The following is a 16,841-nucleotide window of genomic DNA, read 5'->3' as shown; positions in this document are numbered from 1 at the left end:
TACAAGGGTTGTTAAGAATAAGGTTACTTAAACACACAAATGCAAATTGTAGTTACTCACCTCAAAACATTAGAAAATTATTAAGTCATAGAGCTCTCTACAACCCATTAGTCATATTATATGGCTAAATAAGAGTGCTTAAACTGTACAAAACTGTGAAATAGAATTACTAGCTGAACAAAAAACTATAAGCATGGTTACATTCAGCCCATCTTGCAGTTATTTTTTTCAGTAGCTGATTGTTTGAAGGATCTCATCCAACTGTCTAGGGTCAGGTCAGCTTAATTTCTTGCAACCAATTGGTCTAGAGGGGCCAAAAGGCTTCCTCTAGCTTGTAATTACTTGTATGTTATCACGTACTGATGTGAAAGTTATCAGTACATTTCTTTTCTTTTTTTGTATTTCTTTTGTATCGGCCATGTTTTATAAAAGCAACAAAGGTGTTTGCCTATACAGTGGGATTCACAACAAATAAGACAAGTTTTGGTTCAGGAGGTTTTCCATCCTTTAAAGAACCCTCCCAGAGGACAAATGAGACTATTGAGCCAAGGAGGAAGAAAAAGAGAAGGTAGAAAAAATAAGGGTAGCAGAAGAAACAGAGGGCTCATTGTGTACTCATTTATTTTAAGTCAGTTAATCACTCACAAATAATACAATCCTCTAGTTCTTAAACTTAATGGGGAGACCTACAGTCCACCACCAATCCTCAAACTTCAAATTTAATAAGTGCTCTGTAAAACCTATTAAAACACCACAACATAGCCATGTGAAATATCTGTTTTTTATGTCAAGATACTGTCAATATAATACTGTACTATGTTGTTTTCTTTTTAAAATATATAAGCTTTTTAAAATATATAAGGTCTACAGACATTTTCAATTAACTTGTAAAAAACCTAAAACTTTTTTTTTTAAAAAAAAAGCACAGAAAATCAATAATTAACAGTCATCACCAAGACTCAGGTTGCCGGAAACACATCTAGGATGGTGTTTGTTCATGTGTGAGAACCACATGTGTGGGTAGGGCTTGTGAACTGATTTGTTATTTCAGCAGTTTTCACCAGTACTACAGTATATGTTGGAATCCATGCAGACTAGACTATTTTGACTGTTTTGAACTGAATACAAACGAATGTGGAACTTGACGGGTTTCACCACTTTGTTACATAATGTATGTGTTTTTATAGGAAGCCTTCCCTTATCCATCCCACAATAAAAACCCGAAACAAAATCTTCATGAAGATGACAAGCTTCATAGAGCCCCATATCATCAGCTGCTGTCTTCTAGGGTAATCCGGTTCCTCCTCTGTCTCCATGGATCTCAGCAGTAGATCCACAGAAACAACCATTTCTTTGGTCAGCTGATCAATATCCTAGAACTACTTCTTTTTACAAGATATTTTTGTAAAGCAATTTATAACAAGTTTTTTTTCCCATCAGCTGCTGTTATACAATACAACAGCTCAGCTGAATAGAGTATAGAGCAAGGACAGTGATCCCAAAGACCTAGGACTTTTACTCAGTATCTTATATAAATGGGTGCTCTGGAAGCATTAATTTTAATTTAGGTTTTAATTTATCTAGGCTACCATTGTTTTCAAACAATACTCCCTGGTGAATACATTTCACTGATGAAATCATTCATTTCTCATTTATGAATTCTTGCTTGAAAACAGACTCACATTAGAAATACAATAGATATTATGATGCTAAACAGGAAAATAAGAAGCGCATAAGACATTCATGATATTGAGCATTTTTATGAAACAGCTGTAAGCACACATACAAAAGAGAAACCTATCATTTATCCTGTTTATAATGAAAAGCATGCTGGACAAGCAACTGAATCTCAACTGTAAGTATTGAGAGATGGTAAATTGAAATGTTCCCACAAACAAGAGCTTCAAGATTTTGTTGTATCACGTTAGAGCTCCGTATCAGCTGTACCGAAGAAAGGTTAAAGTATTCATAAACAACAGAAAGGCTTTTTTAAGCCCATTAAAGAGCTTAGAACCACAGCTGTTCTAAATAGAATCAATCAATATTTGAAGCTCAACATTAAAGGCATTAATGACTTTACACTAACTGGCAATGAAAGAATTACTTCTGATTCTCAGGGGCACAATAATCGGCTGTTGATCAGCAAACAGGAATAACTGAGGAATCTTACCACCAGTAGCTTGAAACTAGGTGATCCAGTTGAACAGGAAAAGAAAAGGATGGGCAAAAGGAGGAAAAACAAAAGAGTGAGTTATACAGTACATATAGGCAACTGCGAAGAAGGTTGCATTCATAATTGTTATACGTACAGTAGTTTAAAAACACTTGTCGAACATAATGACTTAAACTGAGCTGTGAGACTTACACATCACATCACAAAAATGGATTCTGCAATTTCCATTATTATTTAATATTGTAGTCACATAAAAACTTTATTCCAAAATCTGAAATACTTAAAGCATTGTCTGTTTTCTGGGTATATAAATGGATGTTGATGCCCTTGACATTCTTTTTTATAATGACACGGATATTTGCTTAGAAAGGGAAACAGTTTAGGATACGTCTAAAAAGATCTTTTCAGATATTTTCTGGAAACAGCACAATTGTCTTAATTGATTGTCAGAAACCTAGATGTTTGCTAGTCTCCAGAAATGCTTTATATTTCACTTGAGAAAACACTGGATGGAATGATAAGGCAGTGTCAGGTAATTTTTTAGAGCACAGGTAAAATGGGAAATTTCTGTCTTTGTTTGCAAGTACATCAGCACATGGACTACACATGGAGTGTAGTCCTATTTATTAAACATAATCTACTGCCTTTCATTTAGTGCCTACCTCAGTGGCACTGCAAATAGTCTGCAGTTGTTTTCTTTCTATCTACCAGATTTTTTTTACTCTAGCTTTTTTACCAACTGTTGCTAAACAAGTTAGACCTGCCTGATCGTTCAGCAACAGTAATTGCCACACCGATTAGGTGTAAACGGTGTCTTTCACAATTTCCTTTAAATATATCTAAGACACAGGGCTCTGTAGGAATACGGACAAATCCTAAAAGAAATACACAGATATAGAAAGAAAGAGACTGACTTGCCTGTATGTTCAAAGTAGTGTGAACAGTGCATTTTAAGGCGCGTGTGTATACTGCACTGTAGAAACACAAGTCTGCACCTGCAGATATTTCTCTAATTCCTTTAATATGAGTGCAATGGATATTTCATGGAACTTCAGGTTTGGCATCGTCATCTTGGGCGACTCTGCCGTGGGGAAATCGTCTCTCTTGCATCGGTACACTGAAGGTACCTTTGACGAGTCCAGGAAGTCTCCACTGGGCATTGACTTCAAAGTCAAACACCTAGACTTTGACCCTGGGGTGCTGATAAAACTCCTTCTTTGGGACACAGCTGGGCAGGAAAGATTCAGGTAAGCACTAACTGAACAGCAGCATGTCACCCAAACATCATTAAGCTGATACAGAAATTTGCTTTAAAACAAAATATACCCAACCATGAAATGCTATTTACCTTCTAATTGACACTCATTAAAGCGTTTAGACAGAAAAAAATAACTGCAGATTCCTTCAACTCATTCATCACTGTGCAAAAGTTAAGAGAAAAGGGTAATATTTTTTACAAGATACTACTGTATTTCGATTTGGATACCATGTTTGTACTGCTTGGTTAAAATGCATTAAAAATGTTTTAAAAACCCAGGTACCAATTTGCAGACTAAACTTCAAAGAGCATTTCTTGTATAATGAAGTTTTCATTAGAGACTCATTAACTGTATAAATAAATGAAATGGAGCTACTCTACAGCAAATAATTAAAACACATTCATTAAGATTTTGTAACACACTAAAACAAGGTTATAAAGGTTATAAAAGGTTTTAAAAGTTATAAAAACAAGGATATACTGTATAGAATAATGCAGTTTCAGAGAAGATGGTCATTAACCTATTTTTCATCAGGTCCTGTACAGTTGCTGCTTCCACTGTCTAAAATAACCAATACAAACCACATGTAAAATTTTAGGCCTGTGTGGGTGACATTTTAACAAGGTGGACAGAACAACAATGTTTAATACAGAGTACCAACTATATTTTTTTTTAGTTTGGACTTTTAAAATATTTACATCCATCCATTTTCTAACTCAGGGTAATGGAGGAGCCAGAGCAATCTCAGCAAGCAACAGGCTCAAAGTGGGACACACCCTGGATGGGACATTTGTCCATCTCAGGGCACACACGGACACAGACACACACACACTCACAACAAGATCAATTTTCCCAGAAGCCATTAGTAGTATGTTTTTAACTGTGAGAGGAAAATGGAGCACCTGGAGGAAACCCACACAAACACTGAAGGTACATACTGTAACTCCACACAGATACAACCCAGGTCCAGAATTGAACCGGGGACCCAACACAACGAGGCACCAAATGTTGCCTATATTTTACATTTTAAAGAATATTTTGTATATTGGTATCCCTTTAAATCTGTTTCTAATGCATACAATTAAAGGAAAAATGTTTCTGCAGATCACTTGTAATTACAACTGTAACTAGTAATAAAACATAGTAATTATGTGTAAAACAAACACACACTTGCATCTGTGATTCAGTCTTCACTTTTTGGTCCTTTGTAATTTTTGTTTAATTTGCTTTAAGCAACATAGTTTCATCACTTCATTAGGAATTTATTCCGTCTTGTTCATATGTTCACCGGGTCTGTTTTGAACGCAGATCAATCTCCAAATCCTACATGAGGAACTCAGTGGGCTGCCTCTTGGTGTTCGATATCTCCCAACGGAAGACCTTCGAGCAAGTGAGGAGCTGGCACAAGGAAGTCATAGAATATGTCAAACCCGCCACCATGGTCTTCAGCTTGATTGGGCACAAGGCCGACCTTGATGGGCAAAGGACAGTGAGTAAAAAGGAGGCAGAGGAGATGGCCAAGGAGCTGGACATGGCCGGTTACCTGGAGGTCTCCTCCAAAGACAACACGAATGTGGACCTTGCCTTTGAAATGCTCACCAAGGAGATCTACAGCCAGTTTTACCAGGGCAAAATTCCAATGCAGGAAGGCTGGTATGGACTGACTGTCGGGACTCCTTTGAAAATAGAGCAAACAGAGGTGAGGGAAACAACGAAGTCAGGTTGTGGCTGTGGGTGAATTTCAAAGGGAATTTGCTAAATTGAAAACCTTAAAGAGTTGATGCCTGATGTTCAAACACTTAACCACTTTTTTGTTGTTTTTTTTTTACTGTATTTCCTTAAGTGCAATGTTTCATTTTATTTCAATATGGTACATACTAGTTCATTAATAGTCAGTGCTAGTCAGTGCTGAGTCCATGACCCTTTTAAAGACTCAACATAGTTAACAAAACAATACATTTCTCTTTTGTTAAGTTCAATCAATCAAAAGCTTGTAGGCCTAACAGGTTTCCCATTTTTGTATTGTTTCTCAAGGCTGCTGTTGTTTATGATGGCAATCTGATTATTCATTTAATAACCTTGAGAATACATTTTTGATTCTTTAACAACAACTTTTAAAGGTAAGACTCAGAAATATACAAAAGCATTATCAAGGCTGGGCTTCTCAGCAAAGGCACTTCAGATAGCTCTCTAATAGCCTTTTCCAGCACACAACTTTTAAAAAATAATTTTAAAAACATGCTAAATTTGGAAAATGGATAGCATGACTATTGAGAGAAAAGAGGTTTACCTTATTATTTAAAATGTAGGAACAATTCCTTAAAGGAAAGTGTGATCTAGGAATTCACAAACAGACAAAAAAAATAGAAATTACTTGGTGACTTATAAATGTGATGTGGTGCGTAGTGAACAGTCAGAACAGTGGAACCAATAGATATGGTTTAGCAATCAATGGCATGCGTTATTGAAGTGTTATTTAAAAGGTGATTAAAATATTTCAAATGTTTCATGACTCTGACCTGGTTTCTATCACCAGCAGAACCTGATTCCTTGACAACTCACACCTCATTCAGAAGTGTTCATATCTCTAATGACAAACGGTAATCATTAATATTCAGCAAACTAATCTTTGCTAAATCAAATGTTTATATTTATTAATTCAGCAACACCTTAATTTTTTCAGATTATCTTGTGCTATGGTTGCTAAGCAACCAGATCAGACCCAATTGCTGGTTAGGGTCTGTCTGCTTACTCTCTTCCTTTGTGGGGAATCTGAATTCACACCCAGGACAACAGACAGTGCCAACCAATTGGCTCTCTGAGTGTCTACCAGAGCTATACTTGTTAACTATCATATGTGCTTCAGAAGTTGTGCTAAGAAATAGGAAAAGCTTGTTTGAAATTGTGTTGCTCTAGTACAAAACAAGACCCTGCTTTCTGAAAAGAAATCAGTATGTTTGAAACAGAACAGAAAGAGCAGCAATATGAGCTGGTTTGAAATTAATTCGATGCGTGTTCCATTTACTTAGTTCCAAGTCCCAGTTACTTACAGTACATTTATTATAAGTATAATCCTGCACCTAAAAACTTTTCTGAAAGAGACAATTGTTTAAAAAGTTGAGTCACACAAGTTCTTAGTTTTATTTACAGTGTGAGAAATCAGTTGAGATGGAAATATTAATGAACTCAAACATGATAAGGTGAAGTAAAAACAGGAAGCTAAACAATCAAGGTTTACTTATAAAAGGGTGTCTTCTGATTGGTTGTTTTAGAGATATTTACACACTATGCCAAAGCCATGCAATGCATCATAAAATATTTATTATACAGCTTTATGTGCGTGGATACATCATGGAGAAGGGCTATATAAAGTTTGATAAAACTACTGATATTTGCATGGAAGTAAGAAAATATTCAGAGTATCTTCAGGGGGTAGGACTGAGAGGACACAATGGCTATCCCCCTGAATTGGACACTAATCCATCACCAAGAAGCCAACAGAAGGCGTATCTTCTGGATTATGAATCTGGAGAAAAACCACTCAAACATGGGAGAAATGTGAACAGATACCTGAGGCCAGAATCAAAGAATAAGAGAAGAGGTTTATTTATTACTTTAAATAGTATTTAATTAGCTGCTGATTGTTTATCAGTCATGTATCTGTATTAACACACTTATCCAGTGTGATTTACAAATCTAGAATAATACTGCTGGATGAGGGTGAAAATGTACACCAGTGTAAGAACTATCTCAGGTGCTGCCTAAATAGTCTTGTCAAGATGCCAAAAGCTAGTCAGAGTTAGCTGAGACTGAGAAGTTCTGATTTCAATTCCACTACTGTGAAGCCAGGGATGAGACTGAACAAAGGCTGGAGGTGGGGGAAGAAGGAGAGGTCAGGAGGGGGCATAGGGAGAGATGAGGGACAGGAGGAAAAATGGAGCCAAGTTGTTAAGACAGTGGTAGGCAAGAATAAGTGTTCTGAAACATACAGTATGCATGCCAGCACAGGAGGCCAATGCAAAGACCGGGGAAAAGAAGTGGCATGAGAGAAAAGAGAAACAGAAAAGAAGAGACAAGTAGCATAAATTAGAACAAGTTGGAGAGGTTGGATAGCACTGGCCAGTCAGCCATCCAGAATGGGAGCTTCAATAGTCTGGGCGGGAGAGTGCCACGGCAGAATAAGATGTTTCTGTAGATAAGTGGGCGGCATAGTGGTGCGGTGGTTAGCATTCCTGCTTGACAACTCTGGGACCCTGGGTTCAACTATGGAACTGGGGTGTGATCTGTGTTGAGTTTGTGTTTTCTCCCCATGTTTGTGTGGGTTTTCCCAGGATGCTCTGGATGTCTCTTGCAGGCCAAAGACATTCTAAAACCTGGCCCTGGTGTGAGTGTGTGCATGTTTGTGTCTGTGTGTGCTCAACGATGTACATCTTCCCGTCCCGGGTGTATCCAGCCTAGTGCCCTTTTTCGGGTTAGGCTCCAGCTGCCCCCTGACCCTGAATGGGATAAAGCAGATAGAAAAACGAATGTGAGTGAAATCCATCCATTCATGAGGAAAGGGATGTTCCTTTGGATATTGCTCAAGAGAAATAAGCCAGACAAGAAATGTGATGGGAATAGAAGAGGGAGAGGTCAAGAATGGCAGGGTTCTTGCAAGAGGAGAAGAGAGAGAGCGAGGTGAGGTGAAGAGGAATAAAGATGGAGATGTTTACAGAAGGAGAAGAAGAGAAAGAAAAGAAAATAAGCTCAGGTCAGGTGAATCTAGTAGGTTGGTCTGTATGCTCATATATTTTAGATTAAAAATGTAATTAGATCTTCATGATTTTAGAAAAGGCTGAAGAGAATCTGATCAAACATTTAACAGAAATACATGAGATATATATATAGATTATTTAATTTAATTAAAATGTTTCAAAAGTAAATATACTCATGTAAGCTCTGGCTCCCCCACATCTCTGTAGTGGATAAAATGGGTATTGAATCAGCAACTAGTGATTTATTGTACCATTTCCACTGCAACAGAAAAGCAGACATAAGACTTACAAATAAATATGTTAATGTACAATATACAAGGAGCTGCAATGTAGATATTAAATCACATAACCAGATATTGTTTATATCAAGCATTGGTAGGAGCTCCAGGTTGGTATGGATAAATTCCTCAAGGAATCCCTCAGATCCTTAAGTAATCAAGTTACAATATGCATAAGAATGCTTTCAAATGGCTTTCTTTTCCATCACTGTACATGGCATGAATAAAGTTAGCTAGCTTTTTCCATCGAATTCTGGACTGTGGAGCAATGACTTTTATTGCACATACAGTACAAGTGGAACACTGAAGGATATGTTCCCACAATCAATGGCAGTGTATGCTGAACAAGAATCTAAATCACGCTGTTATGCACCAAGACTTTCCATGCATTCAAACCACTTCATCGAAAACCATCTAAATGGACACAGGCAGTGCTTACATTGAGCTGACGCAAATCCTTCAGTTATGTTTAAGATGGGTTTAAGGTCCATTTAGGGTCTCTCAGGGACACCTCTAAAGTCCTACTTGTCATGTCATGTCATTTACCAAACTGCCCCTGGACGGGGCGCCAGTCCATCGCAGGGCAAGTGCAAGCCAATCATACATGGGGACAATTTGAAGGCCACGGTAAAGACCGAGGGGGGAAATTTGGCCTGGACACCAGGGTAACTCCCTACTCTTCTCGAGAAATGCCCGGGGATCTTTAATGACCACTGAGAGTTAGGACCTTGGTTTAACGTCCCATTGTTCCAATAGCTTTCATGCTACAATTGACTGAATTGGCAAACTAACTTTATATATTCAGTCAGCACTCAGTACGTGCAGATGCTAGGATAGGACCTGGAGACCTGTGGGTGAACCTTTATGACAAGTAAGTTAATATCCAGTACTCCGAGCAATAAACAATATGACGATCAAATTAAATTAAAAGGCATTCAAGAGATTATGCAATCTCTGCAAAAATATATTAAGAAACATAATTACAAGGATAGTACAGGCCATTTCTCTTTTCATATTTAAATTAGAAATAAGCAATAGCTGTATGGCATACCGTGTTCATCAATCTGCACAGTACATTACTGTAATATATTTTTGTTTTCAAAATCGGGACAAGGGTAATTACTGCAAGTTGTTTGTTTCATTATGTGCCTGTAGTTGTGTGGAGCACAGCTAGGATGTTAGCAGATTTTAAATTAGTGAGACAATAATATGTTATTTTCTTCAAGGTTAGAATTTAAATTACAGTCTGTAAGTCTGTAAATAAACATCTCTACTATCATGAATGAAATTAAAGGACTTCATGCCTGAGTAGGCAAACTGAAAACATTTCTTGTCAATGTTAACAATTTTGTTAGATATTCTTTCATCTTTGTTTTGTTACTTTATAAAAAATGAAACTCATACTAAAACAGGCACTACACAGTACAGTCATACAGGGCAGGTACATAGGAAAGTCATACAGGGCAGGTATTACACATTATACTACTGAAATGAAAATAATATTATTAATAGTTAATTAATTAAATACTAAATTATATTCCAAAAGTAATACTGATACGTTATTACAGTACATATACATCATGTGTATATGCATATATTGTATATCCATATAACATACAGTATATCAGTACAAAAAATAGATTTCACTCTAAAGAAATTTCCGAAAGATTTAGCCACAGAAAAAGTTTGTAAGATGAAAAAATTGAGGCCACATCTTCTGGATCGTTTCTAACATGTAGACACTTCACAGATGACTGTGATTACTGGTTATGCCATATTGCATCAGAATTGGCCATATGTTTACACTGCAGGACTGAGAAAATTCAGCTTTCCCATCTCTGACTGAATACCAAGGAAAGCAAAAATATGCTCATCCCAAATTCATTTCTGATTCATTTTTAATGTTTTCCAAACATTTATTTGGGGGTATTTTTAAAGTTGTTATACATACATATACAGTACATTTCCAAAGATGATAAACACCATGAAATGAAGTTTCAGATTAAATATAAATCCATATCCATATAAATCTTGCATTCTCTTTTCAACAACAATTCAACAACAAATTAAAAACACTAGCAAACAGTGACTGAACATGTGTATCAAAAACAGGACTGTATAAAGGTTACTAAAATAAAAAATGAAAGTTCATAACTGAGGTTTGGGAGGGATAACGCCAGACAAGACCCAGCTGTTTTAAATCACTGTACTGCCTTTCATTAGATCTATGTCTTGCACTCACTGTTTCTTGCTTTTTTTTGCCCTCATATCACCTCCACCCCATCTCCATCTTTGCAGCTACCCCTTGGTTAACTCCTCTTTCCGTAGGAGGCTTGGGTCCTCCTTGTCCTATGGCCAGAAGGCTACCTCTTAACTAAGTGGGTTAAACTAAAACTTATTCCACTTACAGTACATACTCAATATATGTTACAACGCGACGCCCACTAGAAAGGCAAGGGCAGGCAGGGGGGTCTTATGGACCCAAGAGCAAGGAGGTTATAGCCCAGAGGTAGCGGCCAGTGCTCTGCAGAATGGACTCCACTTTGGGAAGGAAACCGGACGGAGGGTCAAGGACAAGGCAGAGCTGGTCAGTCTGCACCTGGAGCCTGGCAGGACAGGACATATATCGTTGGGACAGTCCCCTAGGAGGTGCATCAGCAGCCAAGCTGAATGGGTCCCACACTCTCAGGAGGGTCTCTTCCAGACACCTCACCAAGCACGAGCTGTCAGGGCAGAGTAGTAGATTAGGGTAGTAGTAGAGGAGTTTTTTGCCATATGATGTAGATTGCAATTCTTATTCGCGCCGATCTCTCAGGACATAAGCTAAAACAGCAGACAACACAGCACAGCAGACAACACCACAAAATGTATGACAGTACGTTACAAATGTAATAAATAATAACAGCCAGCAGAATGGAGCAGTGCCAGTACCTGTGTTGGTGGACTTCTACCACTGCACCATCGAGGGCGTCCTCGCCAACAGGATGACTGTGTGGTACTGCAATACCTCTTCTCGAGAGAGAAAGGCACTGGAGAGAATGGTGAATGTGGCCCAGAAGATCATCGGCTGTGGTCTCACAGAGATTAAACAGCTCTATGAGGACCATTGCCGTGGTAAAACTCACCCTGGGCATGATTCTTCAATACTGTAGCTTCTACCCACAAGCAGTGCAATTGGTGAACACATTTGGCCATGCCCCTCGGACCACACCTACACCACCTACCTCATTATAATTTTATTTATTGCACATTTGCAGTCATGGTTTACATGTCTGCATTGTTTACATTCGAACTGTTTACTGGTTTACTTGTACATTGTCTACTGTTTGTTTGTATATTGTCTTGATGCACTGTCTGCACTTAGTGTTATACATTTTTTTAACAACTGAGAGACTTTCTGTAAGTAAGAATTTCATTGTACTAGTACATGTACCGGTTACATATTGCAATAATGTTCAAATTCAAGTGCGCTAGGGACCAGGCAGAGCAGTAGGCCCACTGGATGCTGGAACCGGTGTAGAGTACCTTGTGAGGAGAGGGGGATGCTCCTGGGTCTGGAGCTGAGCTGTAATCCAGAGTGCAGGTCAGGGCGGATTGGTCTGCACCTGGAGCATGACTGGACAGGACGCACATCGTCAGGGTGGCCAACTGGAAGTGCGTCGAGAGCTGGGCTGAGAGGAGCTTGCACCCTTCATTGGGGGGGTCTCCTCCCAAGACCGGGCCAAGACCACACTCAGGACAGGCTATAAAAGGCGTGCCCTGGACCAGGCCGAGCAATGCGCCCGCTGAGGCCCGGAGCCAGCACAGAGTCCCCAGCCACACTGCCACACTAGCAGGCTGCCTCAATCCTGGAAAACACAGCAACAGAGGGGGGTATCCAAGGCAGAATCCTGGCGTGTCGTGGAAGCAGGGACAGGCAGGAGCCGGCTGGGCAGTCCCAGGTAGTTTGGGATTGGAATAATGTTGGATCGCTGAGGAGAAACTGATAGGGGTTTAAATATCCTAGAGCACCTGATGCAGTGTGACCTCTCACTCTAGCCAGGTGATCTGCATATCCTGTCTGCTCAGCAGTCAGTGCAGGACAAGGGCATTGCCTGTGGCCAGTACAGCTGCACACACACACCGCAGCATCACAGCAGGGCTGATGTAACAATAAACATTCGCAAAACATCAGATTCTTGGATGTCATTATTCATTGTGAAATAATGTTGTACAAACAATTACAAAATACTGACCAATTTGTTCTGTGATTATAGAACATATGTTAAGTGTGTGGAGGCATAGTTCTTCCATGCCATGTCTCAGATACAAATTGGTCTCTTCTTTTTTTTCATGGGCCAAAGAGATGGCTCACATCTTTTTTGCTGGTACAGCTCTCATCGGGCACAAGACAGCATACAAATAAATATGCAAAGCCAAGACACCTGTGGCTTTTCTTTCTGTGTAAGCCCACAGTACCTGTAACAAAGCTAAGGCATCAGGGAAAGGCACATGCAGCTCCCTTCTATAAACACTGCACAATTGGGATAAGTGGCAGAGATCAAACACATGAACAATACTGTGTCCACTACTATGTTTCATCAGGTTGTCCTGTACTCCTGAGTCTTTGGGCTTTCTACCTTATGGCATGGAATGTCCTAAATGGCCTCTGAGTCCATTTGTTTTCATTTCAGTTTTCAAGTATTTTCCCATGGTCAGACTTGCATCAAGACCAAATGTCCCTTTAAGACTGTCCCAGAGCAGCTGTATAATAACTGTAATAATATTGTGTAAGTCACCAGTAATAACTGATAATTGATCTACTTACTTGTTTGCACTTTAAGTTCACTTATATCTTCACTCCCTCCCAAGTTACAGAACCACCCCTCTTCAAGAGTTTTCAACAACTTCAGCATATATAACTTTAACCATCCTCTACGTAACTTGCTGAATCTTATTTATAACTTGATTTCTTTATGATGCCCATTTTTGCCAATTGTTGTACAGTATGCAACACTTTCACAGTGAGCTTCTCTTTCCTTCTGCAGAGGTCTGGTTGTTTACATTTCAGGGTACACACATTAGCAAGGGTAGCTCTCAAACTCAGACATTAGTACAGAGTTGTTATTCCCATTTGACAGTTTAAGACCAGGAAGTACATTTAAATCAATGTCCCGCAGGAAAATTAAGCCAATTAGCCTGTAACTAAGAACTCAGCTGGAGCAGAAGACAAAGTATTCCTCCAGGACCAGAGCTGGAAAACAATGTGTTAAGATATCACTAATGCTCCTCTGTATTTCAATGCCAGTTAACTTCACACTTCACTTTGCTGTTTTAAGCTTACTTTTCAAAAATTTTTAAGTTCAGTGAAAAGAACCTGCGTTTTACTTCTTTCACATAATAATAGAAGGCCACAATAAAACTGGGCCTTTAATGCACTAAAGGTTTCTCAAGTCCTATAAGTGGAATTTGACTTTAAGTGATACAGTACTTGAAAGGTACAGTATGTTTTGCTCTATTTTCAACATGAAATTCATCATTCACATTTCTTTTTTAGTTTGTTCCTACTCAAAATGAAAGAAAACAACATCGGGTCAACATCAGACCTATGTCCTTTTTGATACACCAGTCTGTGATTATTGTCACTGTTTAATTTTTTGCTAATCGTTTTGTGCTTTATACTGTATTTCAAGTATTTCTATTTTTGATGGTGATGAAAATCAAAAAGAAACAGTGACTAAGCCGAGTCAAAAAAGCCCTATACCTCTAGGAGCATTTTTATTTTTATAATATTTCTAGAAGTTTAATTCACTTCAGCTCAAATATTCTTATGCTTTATAAAAGAAAGTAACTGAGCTGAAATCCATTAAGCACACATTGATTTTATCAGCATTCCATTTACCACACTGCTGCCCTGCGACTCACAGTGACATTTGGTCTTGGTGTAAATTTGGTACCCTGACCATGGGAATATACTTTGAAAATAACACAACAGGCTCTTATTTCAGAAACTTAGAAAAAAAAAATGAAATCCTTCTTTTCTATTTCTACGCCACTGCCTTCTCACGCTTCAGTCCCACTGTGAACCTCTCTTTTCCTTTTCTTTCATCTTCCTGATTTCTTGTCAATGCTGATTCCTTAAAAAATAAGCCCTAAAGCAAATTCCATGAAGACAGAAAAGCTAATGTCCCGAACAGAAAATCCAGAATGTTAATGAAGGGGGATCCCATTTCAAGACAGCCACAATGACCGATCCTTGTCGAGAGCAAGACTGTCCTGAGGGGGAATAGCACAATAGAGGGTGATCGGGAATTTTAATGATAAGGACCTTTAACTTTAGAGCAGACTGAAATCGCACTTATATGACCTTCTGCCCCAGTGAATTCACACGGGGAGAGCATCATTTGGTTTAAATGCAGAATTAATAAATAACTTCAAGATTATTATTTATTTCAAACTAAACTTCTGTTTCCAGGCAATGGTCAGGATAATTATGTGGGAACAGGATGCTGTTTAAATGAATTCTCTCTGGGACTGTGATTCTTACAATTGGGATCTTCATTTGTTCCCTACTATTTTAGAAATACAGTAGCACCTTCAGTTGGAAATGGTCAAATCTAGATATCCTGTGAAAATGAGTATACTTGAATAATCAGCTTTGTATTGCTTTAAAATTTACTACGTACAGTATGTGTATGTTTAATAACATGAAGAAACAGCTAAAATAATACTGTACATCAGCACTCTTCATCTTAATGTATTAAGTGAGAACTGGCTCATTGTACAAAACAATATACAGAATGATGAGTATGTTATCTTAAGTATTTTACTAGGTGGCCAAGACTAAAAAATGTTTCTAATGTTTCTATGAGATATAAGGCAAAAACCACGGCACTCTGAACCTACACCTGTTATTAGCTGAGTCATTCTGGAGCACTAGGAATGACACCTTCTTAATCAAATGTACTGTACAGTATACAATATATTGCAAACAGGTGACAAGGTAAAAAATTGAAGACATACATAGACATGTAAAATGGTTTCAAGTATTAAAACACTAAACATGAAGACTGACAATGATTGTAAATGTGAATATACTTTAAAATGTTAAAGTCTAACTGGTATGAATTATTATAAGATTGGTAACTTAAAAATCCGTAGTCCAGTTGATCAGTAACTTCAAAGTCCGTAGAATTGTTAAATTTTGTGCTATAATACTAATCTGATTACACTTTCTTTCATGAAATATGCAGCTCTAACACACGCTGTACTACTGTATATGTGTTGTATATCCATATAAATGGACGACGAATTGTTCAGCAATTTTCTGGATGAGGCGCTTGCTTATTAAAAAAATCTGGATAAAGCGCATTTTATAACTTCATTAATCTATGCAGTCATGTTTTTTTCCTTCATTGAGAATTTAGTGAAGAATTCTAAAAAACAGTTTAACTCTGATTTTCTATATCAATATATCATACGAATATAATTCTTACTTAGGCAGTGCAGTGGCACAGTGGTTAGCATTGCTGCCTCACAGTGCTGGGGCCCTGGGTGTAATTCCGGATCTGGGTGCTATCTGCGTGGAGTTTGTATGATCCCATGTTCGAGTGGGTTTTTTCAGGTGCTCTCTGTGCCTCCTGTCCAGGGTGTATCCTGCCTTGTGCCCATTGCTTGCTAGGATAGGCTCTATTGGATAAATCAGTTATAAATCAGAAACTGGACAGATGACTTGAATACTTGCAGGCACAGAACTAAAACTAGTTGTAGGTCTGAACTTTTTTACTATCTTCTCAGTCTCCCGGAGTTTTTTTTTTAGATATCTAATACATATACCATATTTTCAGCTACAGTTATATAGAGGATTTCCATTCCTTCTCTCGGAGGAGAAATTTAATACATCTGAGAGACTAAAAATAAAATCCTGATACGTTTTCCCAATATAACTCAAAGTAGAAGATATGATTGGTTTTCCTGCACTTCCTGGTTTTATTGCTGAAACCCTCTCCAGTGTCCTACACAGAGGAAATGCAGGTCATGGAAGGAATACAATGCACAGTCTTGAAAGGGCCCTAAATTTTATTGATCCCAGACACATTACAGAGATTTATCTTACATTTGTGAATCCAAGAGGGCTATTACATTTCTCCACATACCTAGTATGTCCTTGTGAGCCACCAATTTCATCTGAGTTTTCAATGAAGGATTAAGGTACAGAAATCTCCTTACACTATTCCTTTTTCATAAAAGCTGAGGTAAAATTGATACATAAACCCTTCATTTTCGCATAAAATGAAGGGTGTAGGTGTGATATGGAATTAGAGGTAGCTTTGAGTATAGCCATCCAATAATTTCCTAACTCCTTCTTTCCACTCAGGGTTGCCTGGGAAGACAAGCA

At 38.2% G+C, this 16,841-nt stretch overlaps 1 protein-coding gene across 1 annotated transcript; it reads left to right on the top strand.

Annotated features, from left to right (window-relative positions):
- Positions 1-3,018: 3,018 nt before the first annotated feature.
- Positions 3,019-5,938, top strand: LOC148839452 (ras-related protein Rab-39A). Its single transcript, XM_088905859.1, has 2 exons — positions 3,019-3,420; positions 4,741-5,938. Exons 1-2 carry the CDS (start codon positions 3,197-3,199, stop codon positions 5,168-5,170), a joined length of 654 nt encoding a protein of 217 aa, XP_088761985.1. The 5' UTR covers positions 3,019-3,196; the 3' UTR covers positions 5,171-5,938.
- The last annotated feature ends 10,903 nt before the right edge of the window (positions 5,939-16,841 follow it).

The sequence above is a fragment of the Atractosteus spatula genome, chromosome 2 (genome assembly GCF_055471065.1).
Source record: "Atractosteus spatula isolate fAtrSpa1 chromosome 2, fAtrSpa1.hap1, whole genome shotgun sequence".
Taxonomy (NCBI): domain Eukaryota; kingdom Metazoa; phylum Chordata; class Actinopteri; order Semionotiformes; family Lepisosteidae; genus Atractosteus; species Atractosteus spatula.
This window is presented reverse-complemented; position numbering and strand designations above follow the sequence as displayed.

Bases quoted from the DNA above. Each gene is read 5' to 3' on its own strand.
- LOC148839452 (XM_088905859.1), top strand. From the start codon at position 3,197: ATGAGTGCAATGGATATTTCATGGAACTTCAGGTTTGGCATCGTCATC. The intron at 3,421-4,740 runs GTAAGCACTAAC...TTTTGAACGCAG, and splicing joins GCTGGGCAGGAAAGATTCAG to ATCAATCTCCAAATCCTACA.